Genomic DNA, 16,838 nt, shown 5'->3' with positions numbered 1-16,838 from the left:
GTAACAAATTAGAGTTTGCTGGCTGGCTTTTGCCCTGTAGCCATTGCTGGCTCCTGTCCTTCGAAGGACCATTAAAAATCTCTGATTTGAAAGAATTGCTTTAGGTAGATCAGTCGAGGACCCATAGAAAATTAAAACTGCTGTTTTTGCCAGAAGCCTGCAATGAATACCAAGAGCTGGCGCTCAGGTGCAGTCGGGTCCACATCAATAAATATTTGTTCCAGCCCTGGATTACTAGTTAAAGGGGAACTCCGGCTTCCAAACCAAAATTTGATAAAGAGGCCCACATAACACAGAAACCCTTAATATATTCATCACAGTGACCTGTTTCTTCATAAAGTATGGATAAATGCCATTTTCTATGCTGCAATCTAGCTGGTTAACAGTTAGTTCTTCTCTTTCTGCATCATTTGAAATCCTGGCAGGGAAGGATGGACTAAAGACTGATGTTACAAATTATAACAACTTCTCCACAGCTTACAGACAGCATGCAGGAACTACATAACCCACAATGCATTGCACTGTGATGTTCCGTTCCTTATTGAAATCACATGTGCAGGGAATTGTGGGGTTTGGAGGATGCAGGCTAAGGACAGATGGCTGTTGATACAAAGTAACAGTAGTCAGCCAGCTCAGCAAAGTAGTCAGACAGATCAGAAGGAGACCAGGGGTCTAGGCCTAGGGAACTGTTCAAAACCATTAAAAATCATGAAAACTCTGCATATTTTCAAATTGATGTATATTGCAAAGTTGCTTGAAATTATGTTTACTTTTAAAAAGAAAAAAGCTTGGGATGTTTTTGTGGAGTTCCCCTTTAAGCATCCTTTAACACACTAATATGTATTGTACACATACAGTTGTAAAACTCTTTGTATACAAAGTAATCTTATTTTTTAACGCAGTTATACAATGTACACACCGGGACCTCGGCGGATTATAACATACTGCATTAATTATGGTGGTGTTGCTTATTGTGTTGTTTCATTATGAGCAACTGCTTTATTCTTTGTCTGATTAAATGTGTGATTATATAGGTATTCTTAGCAAAGATTTTCTGTAGTATTTACACTGTACTTTAAAGATATGTAGTCTTTAAATAGAAAATTGCCTTCACTGAAAGAAATGGGCGTAGAATTTTATAACCATGGTTTAGTTTGAACTTTCAGTTCCTGCTAATAAATTGTTGCTTCTAAGAAATATCATATACCTTCCTTGTCAGTTAAGCAAAAGAGCCTATTTTTTTTATCTAAAGATTAACTATATGTTTTCCTTTTCATTTGTGTTTAAATCTCATTACATGGGGCAGTGCTTTAATGCCTGAGTTGGAAACAGTGGCGTAACTAGAGTGCATTGGGCCCCCTGCAAAAAAATGTTCAGTGGGGCCCGGGGCACTCCAATCCCCATCCTCCCAACTCTCCCACCCACTTCCTGTCCTGCCTCCGCCCACTTCCTCCCGCCACCCACTCCCTGCCCTGTGCTGGCATGCATCCCCCTTCTCCGCCGCAGGTAAAAGAGTAGCTGGGGAGGGTTTTTTTTCTTGTTGTCTATAAAGGAAGCAGACCCTGCAATTCAGCCCCTCCTGTTCCCCTGCATCTGTGGGGTCTTCGCTCTCTAAAGTTACGCCACTGGTTGGAAACGTTCAGTAACTAAAGTCTAACAAGAATGCAAGTGGCTGTCACCATTGTCATTTTGATTATGAGAAATATAACTTACCAGGCATAGCAGTGTGAAAGCTTGGAGACCATTCAAAGTGAAGGTTGTCACTGAGGCTCATTAATAAACCCTGGGCAAATTTGCACCTGGGCAGTAACCTTTAGTAACCAATCAGCGATCAGCTTTTTTCAGCCAGTTGCAGATGAAGTATGAAAACCAACATCAGATTTGTCCTTGCTTCTAAATGACCCTGAATATTGTCTTGGGAAAAGGTGATCATTATGGTGGCATTATCCTCATCGATGGCCACTGTTGCATCTCTCAGTATGCTTAGCTGCGTGAGCTTTCAATTAAATAATTGGGACACATTGCTTTAGCCATTATGGCACCTTGGCTGTAGATGGATTTATTTACACAATAAATAGAAACAAGGCACCACTATGACTTATAGTTTGTGTTTCTTTAAAGGGCAACGTTTCTTGTATCTTTGCATGTTTTTTTATTGCATCAACTATCAGTGAGTGCCAGCTTTTTGCATTCGATCTGCGGTCATTGCCATTGCTGCATTGCCTTGGCTCGTTATTCTGTTTATCCACCAGACACTGCTCTCTAGCTTTAACCTTGAGACTGGGAAAGCTTTTATTGTTCATCTTATAGCAGAAGCTGACTGTGTGAGAGTTGCTAAAACAGGAAATCGACACCCTGTCTTGTCTCTGTGAATAATTACTGGACTGGTGAGAGCAGCCGAAGCGTTCGGCATTTCCCAAGTCATAACTCGACTTCCGCTTAAGTGATTTCAGTTCATAGAAGGCAAGAACCTCAGGAGATCTGTTGTTACATGCCACAGACCTATTCTCTTTTTATCATGCTGAAATAATAAATACAATTTTTTTGCAGCTCATTTTTATCAAAGTGTTTGGGCCTTCTTCCCCATTGAAAAATAACCCACAATACTCCCCTGAGTGCGTTGAATAACTTTCTTTCCAGCACCTTTCTCCCAGGCCCTCCCAACAACATAGATGCTCCGTATGTTGTTGAGTCACAGATGCACATAAGAAATTGCAGAGAGCACCAGTAATATCAGATTTAGGGTTTAGGACCGCAATTCTCTTATAGAGGATATTTACAGCTAGCCTATTTCAATATGTTGTAGGTTAAATTCAAATGTTTAACCTTAAAATGTGTTTGGAAACAAAAATGGGACAATTGCAGACATCAATAATTTGTATGAAAAAACAGTGTAAGAGCACACATGTAGCTGTCATAAAATTTGGCTGGTCTATAACCTATGGGAAAAGGGGATGCTGATCCACAAGGCTTGCAATAACTGAAAGCTACTTGTAGCAGCTAATAATCTCCACTTTGTACATGGACCTCACCGACCCCCTGGTTTTTGCTCCAAGTGGCCTCAAAGCAGGTGCTTATTTTTAAATTCCTGGCTGGGAGACAGGTTTTGGTTGCATAAAACCCAGGTTTACTGCCAAACAGAGCCTCCTGTAGGCTGCCAGTCCACATAGGGGCTACCAGTCCACATAGGGGCTACCAAATAGCACTTATTTTGCATCATGCAGGAACTTTTTTCATGCTTGCAGTGCTCTCCTATTCTGTTTACATTTCAATATGGCTCACTGGTAATAAAAGAGAAAGGTGGGGAGCCCTGTACTTGAAATTCTAAAGTATGTCCAACCTGTATCTTAGTCACATTCATCTTACTTGAGATAACTGGTTACCAGAACAGAGGAATACCAATTTACATTAGATGATGAGGTCTATTTTATATGGTAAATCCTGTATTATTTTTTCTGCAGCCCCGGAATAAGATCTGATGCAAGTCCTTCTCCATCCACCTCTTCTACCAGCACGGGGCCTCCACCCAAGCTCTGTTTGGTGTGCTCTGACGAGGCTTCTGGGTGCCACTATGGAGTACTGACTTGTGGCAGCTGTAAAGTTTTCTTTAAGAGAGCAGTTGAAGGTATGTGTAGCAGTTTCCCGCATGTGATGATAAAAGCCCTAAGGAATAAAGCAATACAGCATAGCAAAAATAAACACATACTATATCATGGAAAGACAAAAAGACTTAAACATCTTGATTGATTAGGAATGTGTGTTTAAATGTAAAACCTGAAATACTTTTCTCAAGCAAGGAAGAGACCATACACAACTAATATATATCTTTTGAATCCTTAGCTAGTTTTACTGGCACATAACAATTTTAGCTTACAAGGTTGTATATTTACAGCATAAACATTTTATTACCTTATTATCAAGATGAGCTGTGTGTTCATTTGCCTGTGAATATCCTACAGAACTCTTGGAGCTACAGTAGATAACCACAAAATGAGTCCATATATGGTTTGTTTAACCTTTTATAGTACGTATTCCCATATCTCACTTGTGGAATGTTTTTTGCCCTTCGCTGCCAGTGAGAGCTAAAGGATTTAAATAATGGCTGCGCTAATATAACTATATATTTGACTTGGTGAGAAGTAAACGGGTTCAATCAATTCCATGAGTGTTTCTCAGGTCATCAGAGGCAGACTGTTTGAGAAACGTACATGAGACATCTGCCGGGGTGAATCAAGGTATTAAATTGATGAAAATTCACCAGTTGAATGAAGAAATGTCATCTCTCACCTCTGCACAACATTAGTGCAATTCCTAAACGGGTTGGGCTATATTATATGAAATCAATTATGGAGTAGCACTTGTTTTAAAATAATGAGCAATTGTTCTGTATAGTCATACACCTCCATAGACAGGTAAGTTACAGAAAACTTAGCAAATTCAAAAATAAAACTTCTGGAGTAGCTACATTTTGGTTGTGGGAGATATCAATGATGAAATGTTAGGCATATCTGACTTCACAAGAAGAAAATCCAGAAATGTGGAATGAAACAAATACCACTCTTATTACCTATAATTCAGACTCACAATATGGGAAACATCAATTTATCAGTTGACCTATCTCAAAACAACAAGTCTAATTAAAATTATAAAAAAAAAAAACCACTAAATTAAAGAAACTGTATTTAATATAGTAGCAGTTTTTAAATTGCTAATATAATAAATCTGAAACAGCATTGTCTGCTGTTCATTTACTGTAGGTCAACTGGACACAGTGAAAAATTAAAGCTCGAGAATGGACCGATGTTAGTGATGTTGCTTTGCTTAGAAATGGCCAGAGGAATGTCAGATGAATTTTCTCTGCTCACCAACTTAATTTTCTGAGCAGTGCAACATCACAGACCAAGACAAGAAATCTTCTGCACTCAACTTTATAAATACATAAAGAACATTTTGTGCATGCAGCTTCCTAAAAATGTATATATATTTAATCTAATCTGGCCAATTGCATCAGTCATTCCTGGTCTGGCCAGTCCTAAACTCACTTTGGTACTAAGTTTTACCTGCAACTTTCTTTCTAAGTTTAAAGATCCCGTATGGTTGCCCTTTTTATTGAGTTGGAATGCTGGGAGCTTCAATTGCTTCTGCCTAAACTATAGTAAAAGGGAAAGTTGTTCTCACCACTGAAGCAAGTAGGCGAGCGGTTCAGGGCACCATCACAAGAGTTTCATTTTTTCACTCCGTTGATTTTCTACTGACTGTGTCCAGTCAACTAAAATGTAAAAACTGCTACTATTTCGTAAAATGCAAGGGTACTAAGAAGAACAGTTAAATTAATTTGTTTTCATGGTTTACTTTCCCTTTAAGCAGCTAGGTGATTCCTAACCACCCAGTATGTCTGGTTAGTTAATGGAAACCACATTTAAACAACGTTTAAATTGGAAAATGAATCCAATTTATGCAGAGGGTTTACATTTACTCATTTTTTCAATAATAAGTATTCATCTCATAAAAACAAGTTTCACCTATTCACTTTGAACAGATTTAAAAAGATCTGCTAGCACATTTTGACTCATATCCCCTCCATTTGTATGAGAAATGAGTGAGTGAGGAGCATCTGTCTATACATGATTCAATGATGTTGATTTGATGGACGAGAGCCAGAGCCACATGTGGAGTGGGATCACAGAATCCAAACTTTCAGCAATTTTATTGGTCAGGTATATTTATCATTAAAGGTCAACATTACTCTGGATTTGCTGTGCAAAACTGGTGGGCACATTTCTTTCTTGGAGATATCAGTTCATAGTATACGAACACATGTGAGGAGTGTGAGATTGCAAAAGGGCAAACACTCAGAAATAAAAAGTAGTGAGTATATGGAAAGTTATTTTGAATAGGTCCTGGCAAAACCCTTTAATCAGGGATACACAAATATAAGCACTGTCAGAATACACTGAAATTAGGCTTTTTCCAAGAAATTCAGATTATAAGTGTACAGAGGGACGATCAGATCACTTTGCTAAAGAATAACAAGGTGCATGTTGGATTGCTGTTTGTTAATCAGTTTAGGGTATTTTAAGATTAAGCATGTAGCCACTAAAATTCATTCCTGGCTGAATCAAATCAGCTAAAATACTACTGCTTTTGACTTTGCTGTGTTGATTTAAGGTCAGCATAACTATCTTTGCGCTGGACGGAATGACTGCATTATTGATAAAATAAGAAGGAAGAACTGCCCTGCTTGTCGCTACCGGAAATGTCTTCAAGCTGGAATGAATCTAGAAGGTACGATATGAGTAATGTGTTTGTAACATTTCTATAATTATGCATATTTGAATACTGTTAGAATGTTAGTGAGGGTTTCAGGATATCTTCATTTAATACAGGTATTTATTACAATGCGAACACACGTTGCTGGAATACGCTGCATTTTCAAGATGGCACCAGCAATTCTCATGAGAATGGGTCACATAGGTCATATATATTATTGGGGCCCCACGTCATTGTGTTTATATAATGATGCAGTTCATCATGGGAGACAGGAAGTTACTGATAATTGCCATGGACTATGGGAAAAATATGGGCATGACATTATATCCTTGTCTTTTTCAAAAGAAAAAATAATACAAGTTTTCTTTATAAACCACAAGTGACAATCACGTATCACCAATAACATCGCTAAGGACCAGTTATATGGATATATGTTACAAGTTATTCATTAGGCTTGTGTAAAGAAGTATAGAATGAAGTCTCTCATCCTTGAAATTTGGATCCTTAGTTGAGTTGTAAAGGAACCGAGACTTGCCGTGGTCATAGACTCTTTCCCCCATATGTAATAAATGGCCCTAAGTTTGCCCAAGGGCAGTAACCCATAGCAACCAATAAGATGCTTGCTTTTAAACATGTGACCCGTAAATTCTACCTGCTGATTGGTTGCTCTGGGTTACTGCTCCTGGGCAAACTTAGTGCCTTTTATTACATAACCCCCATAGTGTACAAAAATCTTTACCTACACCCAGTAATTAATCAAAACAGACCTGAAATAACCTATTTGTTAAAGAAATAAAAACGGTATTAATGTAATTGCTTACCATTGTTAGAAAGCAAGTTTAACAGGAATTCTTTTATTAGAACCGTTTTATTTCTCAGAGTGTCACGCCAGCCTAAAGGGATACATCAATCTCGCCTTAATCAAAGAGTGCGAACATACTCTTGAAGTTGTCAGTTGAAACCTGTTATCCAGGTATATTCTCGTAGATACTACTGAAATCCCATCATTCATTACATTTTCACCAGTGCACTTTTTTCAAGTTTGGTTTGGTGGGCAAATTACTTTTTGCTAGAGCTGACATTGTTTCTGGAAGCTTTAAAGGACAAGAAAAGGCTTTGTCTCAAAGTCACATCATGCTAGAGAGGTCCCTTGTGTGTACTTGATTGTTGACTTTTTTTTCTTTTTTTAAATAATGCTCTGTTCTCCAGCGCTTTCCAAGATATCACTCTCTCCCCTTCATCATTGCCACCATTTTATTTTTTTGAATTAAATGCATATGCGCCAATAATCTTCCCCTTGAACATGTATAGGCAGCGCTAGCAGGAGTAAGCATAGATTGATGAAGGAGGCAGGAGAAATGCACACTGATAGGCTAAATAAGGAATCAGTAATAAGGACGTGCATCTCTTCCTTACACTTTGCATGTCACCATGGTTACCGCAAGTAGGCACTTTTAATTAGAGGGCAGATTCAAGAATTGAGGGGAAGCACTGGTTCGCTAGATATTGAAGAATGTGAAATGCGCATGTGCTGGCTACTAATTTCCCGTTCGGCGCATGACCAACAGTCTTGGTCTTGCTGCCTCAGAGATGCATCACAGGATTTTTAGTTAATGTAGAAAGTGGTTTTGCCGAGACTGCATGGACCGAACTGCAAATGAGCCTGTTACAGAGGGGAACGGCAAGGGCAGATGGTAGGCCTTTTATTAGAACTTAACGCTTTCATACCCTTTCTTTGTCCTTTAATGCTTGCTTTACTATAGAATATCATAAACGGGTACTGTCATGGGGAACCATGTTTTCTTTTTGTTTTTCCAAAACACATCAGTTAATTACATTCTGTAAGAAAATTCCCCTACTGCGCCAAACCTCTCCTTTTCCCCAGCAGCTATCGCTAAAACAGAAGCAATTCTGGTGCAGTTATCTAGCAAAATCAAATTTAGGTCTGAGAACGCATTGTCCAATTTCCCTTACTAATTTTTTTTCAGTCATTTACTGATTGTTTCTAAAGAAGATGCCGATCATACTTTCTAAAGAATATGTCGAAATTATGACTGTGGCATTTCATATAATCATTGTCAAATTTTTTGAATAGCGTGATTCTGCTGGTTCATGTTCTCATTTACATATTGTCTCTGCCCCAGCCAATCACACATTCTTATACCAGTTCCTCAATCCAGCCATAGTTCATACTCTATTAGTCATACATTCACTCCTCAGTTTTATTTGCTGTTATATAGTGGCACAACTTCCTATGAACAGTGTGTGGGTGGGAGGGGGTCACAATAATAAGGCACGAAGGGTCTCAAACTATTTTTTGCAGGGGGGGGGGGCCCTGGAAACTAAATTTACAAAAGTTATGCAAGTTTTTTTCAGTTCTCATGTTTACACCCAAGGGCCCATTTTTATATTAATCAATGATTAGGCTGCTCCAATCTTCCCATAAGAAATGTATACAAAATACATTGTAGTACTGTACAAAAAGGAAAATATGTAAAGTATTTTATTTTTATAACAAATCTAACTCAAGCGTGTGAATCAAAACAAGTTAGTATTAGATTCATGTGAAATATACCTTTCCCCAGACATAGATTAGCAGTATAATTTACATAATCTGAGTATACATATCGGAGAACTGCAGAAGAAAATCACAGTATTTAAAATTGGTTCAGGTTTAACTCTTTCAGCCTGCTGAATGTGTTTTCACTACTCCTTTACATCTGTATTATGTATTTTTCCCTTGTATCCCTTTTTTTTTTAATAGGTTATACTGAATCCGCTCTTGCCTCTATTAGTCATCATATGTATTTGCAGAGGTCGGAGGGGTGCAGGGGTAATGAGAAAAGTGTATTTAATTTCAAGGGGCATCCTTACTTTTGTGATTCTTACTGCTCATTATTTTTATAGTCCTGCAGAAAAAATGGTACAGACAAATGCCCTTCAATAACTCAAAAACGCTTATTTTAGTTTATTTTTGTTTTTCTGTAGGGTTTGTGGTGGGGTAAGATTTCAGTAAAGTGGGAGATGTGTCACTGATCATTCCACTTATCTGATGGAGATGGCATAGAGTGTAATATGTGCTAGGATATATAAGGGTAAGCATCATTAGAAATGTGTATTAAGAGATTATTCAAACACAGAAATATTGGGAGAAAATTGGATGGAATGTGGAAGGGTATTCCAGAGGAGGGGTACAGCATTATTAAAGTCTTGAATGCTTGCACGTGAAGAGAGAATATGAAGGAGCAGATTTTTGAAGAGCGTAATGAGTGGTTTGGCAAGTACTTGGGAATGTGTATGGAGATGCCTTCAACCTCAGGGACAGTAGTTTGAATTGTGTCCTGAAAGGTAACAGAAGCCAGTGTAGAAACTGTCAGAATGTCATGGCAGAGGAAGAGCAGGTTGTATAGTTGGTAAATTTTATGAACTGCTAGTCAAGGTCTCTGGAGGAGAAGGCATCCGTTGAGGGATGCAATAGGCAATACACAATATAAGAAAGTAAAATAAAATTGTGATGGCCTTTTGTTTGATCAACAGTATTTTAGAACTATGACTTTTCCATAGAAAGTGATTTAGCTTTTCATTAGATATGGAGTGCAGGGCAGAATCAAAGATAACCCTAATGCACAGGGCCTGAGTAGATTGAGTAATATTGGCGTTAACAGTTATAGATACTTCTAGCATGTTATGCGTGTTGGATAAGGGAAACATTTGGAGGAACCTTTCTGTTCCTCACAGGCACAATTAAGTGGCTGACCAACATGGAGACCTGATTTAAGAGATCTTGGTTGAGATTACTGTGAGTGCTCTGAGCATAGAGGTTGTATTAAAGACCATGTGAATGTATTCATTGGCCAAAGTCTGCTGTTTTTCAGGATTGTAATCAAATGGAATGCAGAAACTGTGTCTTGTAGTTTTGAGGTCCATGTTAAAGCAATTAATCTGTGTGGTTTCCTGCTCTGTCAGTGGGAGGGCAGTTCAGAAAACCCCTTTCTAACAGATACAAACAAGTAGCAAGTTGGGGTTCTGAAAGTAAATACCAATTATAATGTCCTTGCCGTTCTGATATTTCATATACCATTCTTGGAATGGAATCAAAAAAATTTTATAATACCGAAATCCTGTCCTAAGAACTTTCAGGCAATTTTATACTAGAAGAAGTCAACTGTATATGGTCATTAAGCTGTAATTGGTGATTTAGCACAAACCATACAGGAAACCTCATGTCAATAGCATGGCTGTTTCAAATTAAAAATTCCTTCATGCCTGCGACTTAGCAGACAACTGAGGAGGGTGAGAGAAATTCGGCAGAATTAAGTTGACAACCGCTAATAATGAGGGCAAATTGCTAGTTAAGACTCAGCTGGATTATATATATTTTTTATTTTCCAAAACTGTCAAAAAGCTATGTGTTAAAAGGGAGAAACTAGCTCTTTACGGTTTTCAAATGTTTATTCTGAAATTACTTGGGATATTTAAAAACAGAATCTCTTTCTGAGTGAATGGAGCTGGTGTTAAGTAAAGCAAAATAGCTAAAAAAAAAAAGCTAAATATCTCAGCTAAATACTGTTTTACAGTCTACCATTTGGGCAATTATTTTGTAATGCTAGGGTACTTGTTCTAGAAAGCGAGCATTCTAAATGAAAAAATGGCCTTCACAATTAAATTGTCTTTAAGCACAATATATGATTCTTATCCTGAGACCATTTGCAACATTTTTTTTTAATTTTATTGTTTAGCAGCTCTCCAGTTTTTGAATTTTAGCAGCTATCTGGTCCTAGGGTCCAATCGACTCTATCAACCAGGCAGTGGTTTGCATGAGAGACTGGAATATGAAGCTGAGGGTCTGAATAGAAAGAGTATGCACAAGTCCATAGCCAAAACAAGTGGGACATTGTAAAATATAAATTAAAGAGAATGTCAGGATATGCAAATCATTTAAATTCCATATTTAACTACAAACAGTACAAAGTAAAACATATTTCTGAAAACAATGAAATGTCTCAATTTCAGCAGGAAGACTATAAAAAAATTAAGAATTCTGTACTAAAATGAAACTTAAAAGTGAGTTGCCACTTAAACAGCAGTAAGTTCCAATCTAAGGCCAGTATAGGAATCAGAGGGACTAATTATTAAAAGTCCAACATTTGCACAAATAAGAATAAAACTTCACATCTTGCAATGTCATATCCTTCATTATTGCATTGCAGATTTTAATTGTGATGGCACATTTTAAGGCATGCTTGAAGGTGATGTAATCTTTTGAAGCAAACATAACTTTTTCATTAAGAAGTTTTATTATTTACACTGTACACTGGCGCAACCTCTAAAATTACAGCCAAATGTAATTCCGAACCAGGGCAGAACTGTTTTGTGTACAGTAACGTCTGCAAGACAAAGGGTGGAGCTAGAAATGAGCTTTTATGTTTATGAAACCTGCTGTTGCTATTAAGCATTTAACCACCTTGTTGCTAATTAAACAGCTGAAGTAGGGTGCCACCCTTACCCATAGTCTACTACAGAATGTAAAACTTAGGGCATTATAATATTTCTCTAAATAGCACAAACAACATATTGAACATTTTAAGGGGGGGGATTTCCCTTTTAGAAAAAAATAGCAAGGTAAATATTGCCTGCTGTACTAATAAATAAATATTTGCCAAAAAGGTGTGTGTAAAAATACATAACCAGGTCACAGAACATGATTTACCACTTCACTACAGTATTAATAGAAATATATCGCATAGCAAAGGCTCTGACTGCACACACCTACGTTCTTAATTGAGTTGCCCTTTTATACATCCTGTAAGGACTCCATCCTGTTTTATTTATTTATTTATTTTCTTAATATGTGTATGTGTGTATATATATATATATATATATATATATATATTCCTTGTCTTTTAAAGAAACTGAATGAGCACTTTAAATACTTTGTGTATATCATAAGTGATTTTTAAAAGAATCTCACCAAATTGGCACAATGCACCTTTTCTTTCCACCTCTCACTTATTTTTAGAGCACTGAGTCCTGTGGCTAACCCCATAAGGGCAAGGGAACACATGGCCAAACTGGTGTAAATATGCCGCAATATCACACTACTTTCTTTTTATGCTTTTTTGGCCGGGCGGTTTGTCTGCTCGCAATTCAATTTTCAAAAATTCACGTTTCCCAGAAACTTAAATAAGTAATTAGCAGCGACATTACAGCATGACACCATAATTTTACTGCCATACTCAAAAACACAGTGTATTTCAGCCAAGTGTATCTGCTGTACCATGGCTCATATTTATTTCAAAGGTATGGCATTTTATTGGCATATTGGTGCTTCAGCCAAAAAATTGCAAAGAATATTGTTTTTTAGCTGTTGCCGGCTTATAAGTGCCCTGTGAGTTTACTGCAGCATGGTTCTATTTTATTCTATAGAGCTACATTTGTGCATATTCATTTTTTTAAAACACAACTTAAAAATGCCACATGTGTTCTTGCCCTAAATACAGTGCTCGCTGCTTTCGTCAGTGCTGCAGTTAAGGGAAAAGTGTGTAGGTGCTCTTATGCCCCTTGGTGCCCTTGCAGTTGCAAATGACCCCTCATCATTTATGTATCTCCATGTTATAGCAACTGTCAAAAAATGTCAAGAAGTGCTTAATATTATAGCACAGTACAGAAGAAGAGTAGAATTGATTAGTCCTTTTATTCAACACTGTTCAGATAAGTCTTCAGGCTCCTATCCTGTCTAAAATCTTATTCAGAGCCAACGGTATTACTATAAATTTGCTCTTCCCTTTGCTGTTATAATGGAAAAAATACATTAGTATCAGTAGTAGAAGGGGTTGGATGGCTTTTTAGCAAGTGAGGGAATACAGGGTTATGAGAGATAGCTCATAGTTGATCCAAGGACTAGTCCGATTGTCATTTTGGATGCAGTAAGGAATTTTTTCCCCCTCTGAAACAAATTGAAGAGGATTCAGATGGGGTTTTTTTTGCCTTCCCCTGGATCAACCAGCAGGCAGGTTAAAAAAAGTTAAAAGGTTGAACTTGATGGACGTTTTTTTTTATTTTAACATTGTTTACTATGTAATGTTGAAATATTGTGGGGTTTATTTCCATTTAGCCACAAGAGTATGGGAAGGCTGGAAACTGTTGCATTCTGATCTGGTCTGAATCTGGTCTGTGTAGCAGTTCACCCCACAGGTGTTCATTATGGCTGAGGATAACGATTTTAACAAACCATTGTTTGAGCCTTGTTTTGTGCATTATTGTGTTCAAATTGGACTTTCAACAAACATTAGCTGCAAAGCAGAAAGTACAGAGCATAACTCTACTTTGTAGTGTTACGATTTGCTTTCAGTGAAACCAAGGACCCTTGCCTAAACTGCCCCAAACCATTATTACCTCTTCCACCAAAGCAGCCGATGTTCTGCCCCTGACAGCAATCGTACGAAAGTTATGTCCAACAAAGTTGGTGACAGTCTTCTACTGAAAATCGGCAGCTGTTAATCTTTTAACCTGACCGATCATCCAAACCACCGATCTCCGTGGGACGGAAAATGTCGGGACTCTCCACACACGGCCCGAAAATCATATGAATCGAGGATCAATAGAACTAGAGTCCAGTGAGTCCAGATACTAGAGTCCAGTGGCAGTGAGATGTACACCATTCCAGCCAATACATGACATTATCGGGCTGCTATGAAAACCTGTTACTAACTTAACAATTTATAGTTATTCTACCAAAATTACTTTTATAGACAGTGGAACTTAGCACGGGTGGGTACATGTTTGTGTTGTCATCCTATTCTGGGAATGATCCTTATTCCTCAACTCTAAAAGAAGAGAGTATAAGGAAAGGACTTGCATAATTTTATTTTAAAATAAGTTGGATTAGCCCGTACATGGAACAAATAAGAGTGTTTTGGCAGTATTAGCTTTACATTGGATCAGTTTTACAGGGTAAAGAACATATTCATGGAAACTGCTGCTTCTCCTCACTTCCAAAGTCAATATCAAAGTTACTGTATCTTCCCACTTTGGCAGATGAAAAGCCGTGTTAACTTCCAACCTAAATATGTACAGAATTTCTAATTTTAGGACGTTTAGACTACTAACTACTAATTGTATACTCTGGCACATACTCATACTTCTACATAGACAGTACAGGACAGTTATTGCAGATCCAATGAAGGTAGATAGACTATATTAATCTTTCATCTATAATGAATGGTGAATTCCACCACACATTTGCATTTTGTTAAGCTAGTGACTGTTTGCTCCAGCACCATCGCTGATGGTTACCTTACTAAAGGGTAAGTTTACTTAAAATGTGTGATTAAAGTTACATTTTGGACTACTTTTGTTTTATTTTTTATGGAGGAGAGTTGCAAAATTGAACTATTTCTAGTTATTTTTCGATTATACCATTATGTAACCGGGAAGATTGTTGAGCAATAATATTGACAATGACAACAATAATATTGTAATCCTTACATCGCTGCCTTTCGTTTGAAAGATCAGTAAAAGGATCAATTAAAAGATTCATTACCTGGCAATACTATAAATGAAATAACGAAGGAATGGATAGGACAGCCCAAACAGAGGCAAAGTCATACAACAGTTCAGTATACGCTCAACAGAATTCTCTTCATTGCTTCCTATAGGAGCATGCTAAGTTGTAGCTTATCTTGACCTTGCATCAACTCTGTATGCTCCATGTCAGCAATCACAGTGCTCTACTCTGAATTTATCAGTGAAGAAAAGCTATAGCTGCAATATTGCAGCAGAACTTGCCTTTATAGAAAATATCAATTACATCAAAACCATAACCGTTCTAGGGCCAGGCAATTATCTTTTAACAGTGATATTAATTCCCAGAGTCTGATGATATATGTGAAAAATTATTTTGCCGAGCAACCCGTCCCGCTGATCCGCGACCCCCGCATCTATACCCACACCTGAAAAGCCTACTCTCATGACCCGCTGCAGGACTCTAATTTACAAGTTTAACAGATAAAGTATTGACTTTGCAGCTCTCGTGTACCGCTTTGGATTATTGACTTGTGGGGATCTAAATAAAGACTGTAGAGCAACAGGAATGCAAACTAGCCATGGGCTGCAGATTATTCCACAGGACACAGCATTAACAAAATGATGACTGGGTACTATAGTCACTGGGCAAGAGCTGGCAGTTAACCTAGGAAAGAGCACAGCTCCTTGTCTTTCAGGATTATTAATAGAACAAGCTGCTGTGTATTTGGCAACTACCCATGGCTTCCATGGATTTTCCCCATTTTTGTCTGGTTGCCTCTAAAAATATCCCAGATTTTTAAAACTGATCAACTGCATAGGAATATGCTTTTTTGACAAGATGTTCACTTCCTTGGTTGTGCTTCTAAGAAACTGATATTTAAAACATTTCACTTCCCATGGAGACTTCCTTAATCTGCTTATCCGAATGGTTGGAGATTTGGCCAGTTTTAAGCAAAATATCCTTCCAAATATTAAATAACAAGTGGTAGGTAGGTGAAATTGATAGCTTGTATCTTCTTTTGTATGGGCATGGTAATGCAGATTGCACTTTGTAAGGAACAAAAGTTAGATGTAGCTTTTTCTCTGTCATCATAGGGGGACACAGGGACGATGGGGTTAAGCTCCACCCTCCAGGAGGCAGGACACTTACTAATAAATTTGTTGGCGTGCCTAACCGGCTTAACCCCCACACTCCAGCTTATCCAATCAGTTTTTTAAGTGTCCTGTTACCAGGAGGATGGACGTCCAGCGATGTTAGTCAAGGATGACTACTCTCTTTCTGTGGTCTTACTCTGGGCAGCGCATGTTTGTCCTTAGTACAGTCCCAGTATTTCTCCGCTCACCGGGGTCATTTCTAGCCGCTATAGGCTATAACGACCACCCAGACGTATCCCTGCTAAGTTTGGCGATGGCAGATGGTCTGGCCGGGATGGGCACGAGGTGAGTACCTGCCTTGGGCATAACAACTCACCTCACAGGTCTGGCTTGGCAGCCTCCCCCCTAGCACGGTAGCCCTCCCCTTATCCTTACTGTTTTGGTAAGAGGTGCAGGGCGTGCTCCTGTACTGGCCGGTTCTTTCCCTCCATGCTGTGTCTGGGCGCTCGCTGCGCCTTCTGTCTAAGTGAGGAGACGGCTGAGGGGGGAGAGGGCCGGATCGCGCTGCGCTGGAACGCATGCGGCGTATGCGTTCCGGCGGCCATCTTGCGCACGTTGTGCGCATGCGCGTATGCGTTCCAGCGGCCATCTTGCGCATAGTGCTTCTGCTGCGCACCGGATGGTCCATTTCTCCGCTCCTGCAAGTGCTAGCGAGTTGTAAGCGGTTGCTGACTGCCCCACACACTCCTACTTACCCAATCTCCATGGCAGAAGGTAGGTCAGAGGGGTTATTCACCAGGGCAGGGGGGAAGGCTGCCAAAACAGCGCAGATTAAATTTTTTGCCTGTGCCAATTGCAATGTTAAGCTGCCTCGAGGGCAGGGGGAGCCGCTCTGTAAGTCCTGTTTAGTGGGGCAGAGTACAGCGCTCATTTCAGAAGATGTTTCA

General features: G+C 38.7%; 1 protein-coding gene across 4 annotated transcripts in view; it reads left to right on the top strand.

Moving 5' to 3' along the window:
* Nucleotides 1-16,838, top strand: part of nr3c1.L (nuclear receptor subfamily 3 group C member 1 L homeolog) — a 137,132-nt gene that overhangs the window by 93,429 nt on the left and 26,865 nt on the right. For all 4 annotated transcript variants that reach the window (XM_018250792.2, XM_018250791.2, XM_041584998.1 and 1 more), the window contains exons 3-4: nt 3,462-3,625; nt 6,169-6,285. In XM_018250792.2, coding sequence (XP_018106281.1) covers nt 3,462-3,625; nt 6,169-6,285 — 281 coding nt within the window. The remainder of the gene's footprint in view (nt 1-3,461; nt 3,626-6,168; nt 6,286-16,838) is intronic.

The sequence above is a fragment of the Xenopus laevis genome, chromosome 3L (genome assembly GCF_017654675.1).
Source record: "Xenopus laevis strain J_2021 chromosome 3L, Xenopus_laevis_v10.1, whole genome shotgun sequence".
Taxonomy (NCBI): Eukaryota; Metazoa; Chordata; class Amphibia; order Anura; family Pipidae; genus Xenopus; species Xenopus laevis.
Note: the sequence above shows the minus strand (reverse complement) of the source record. Positions and strands in the feature narration are given on the sequence as shown.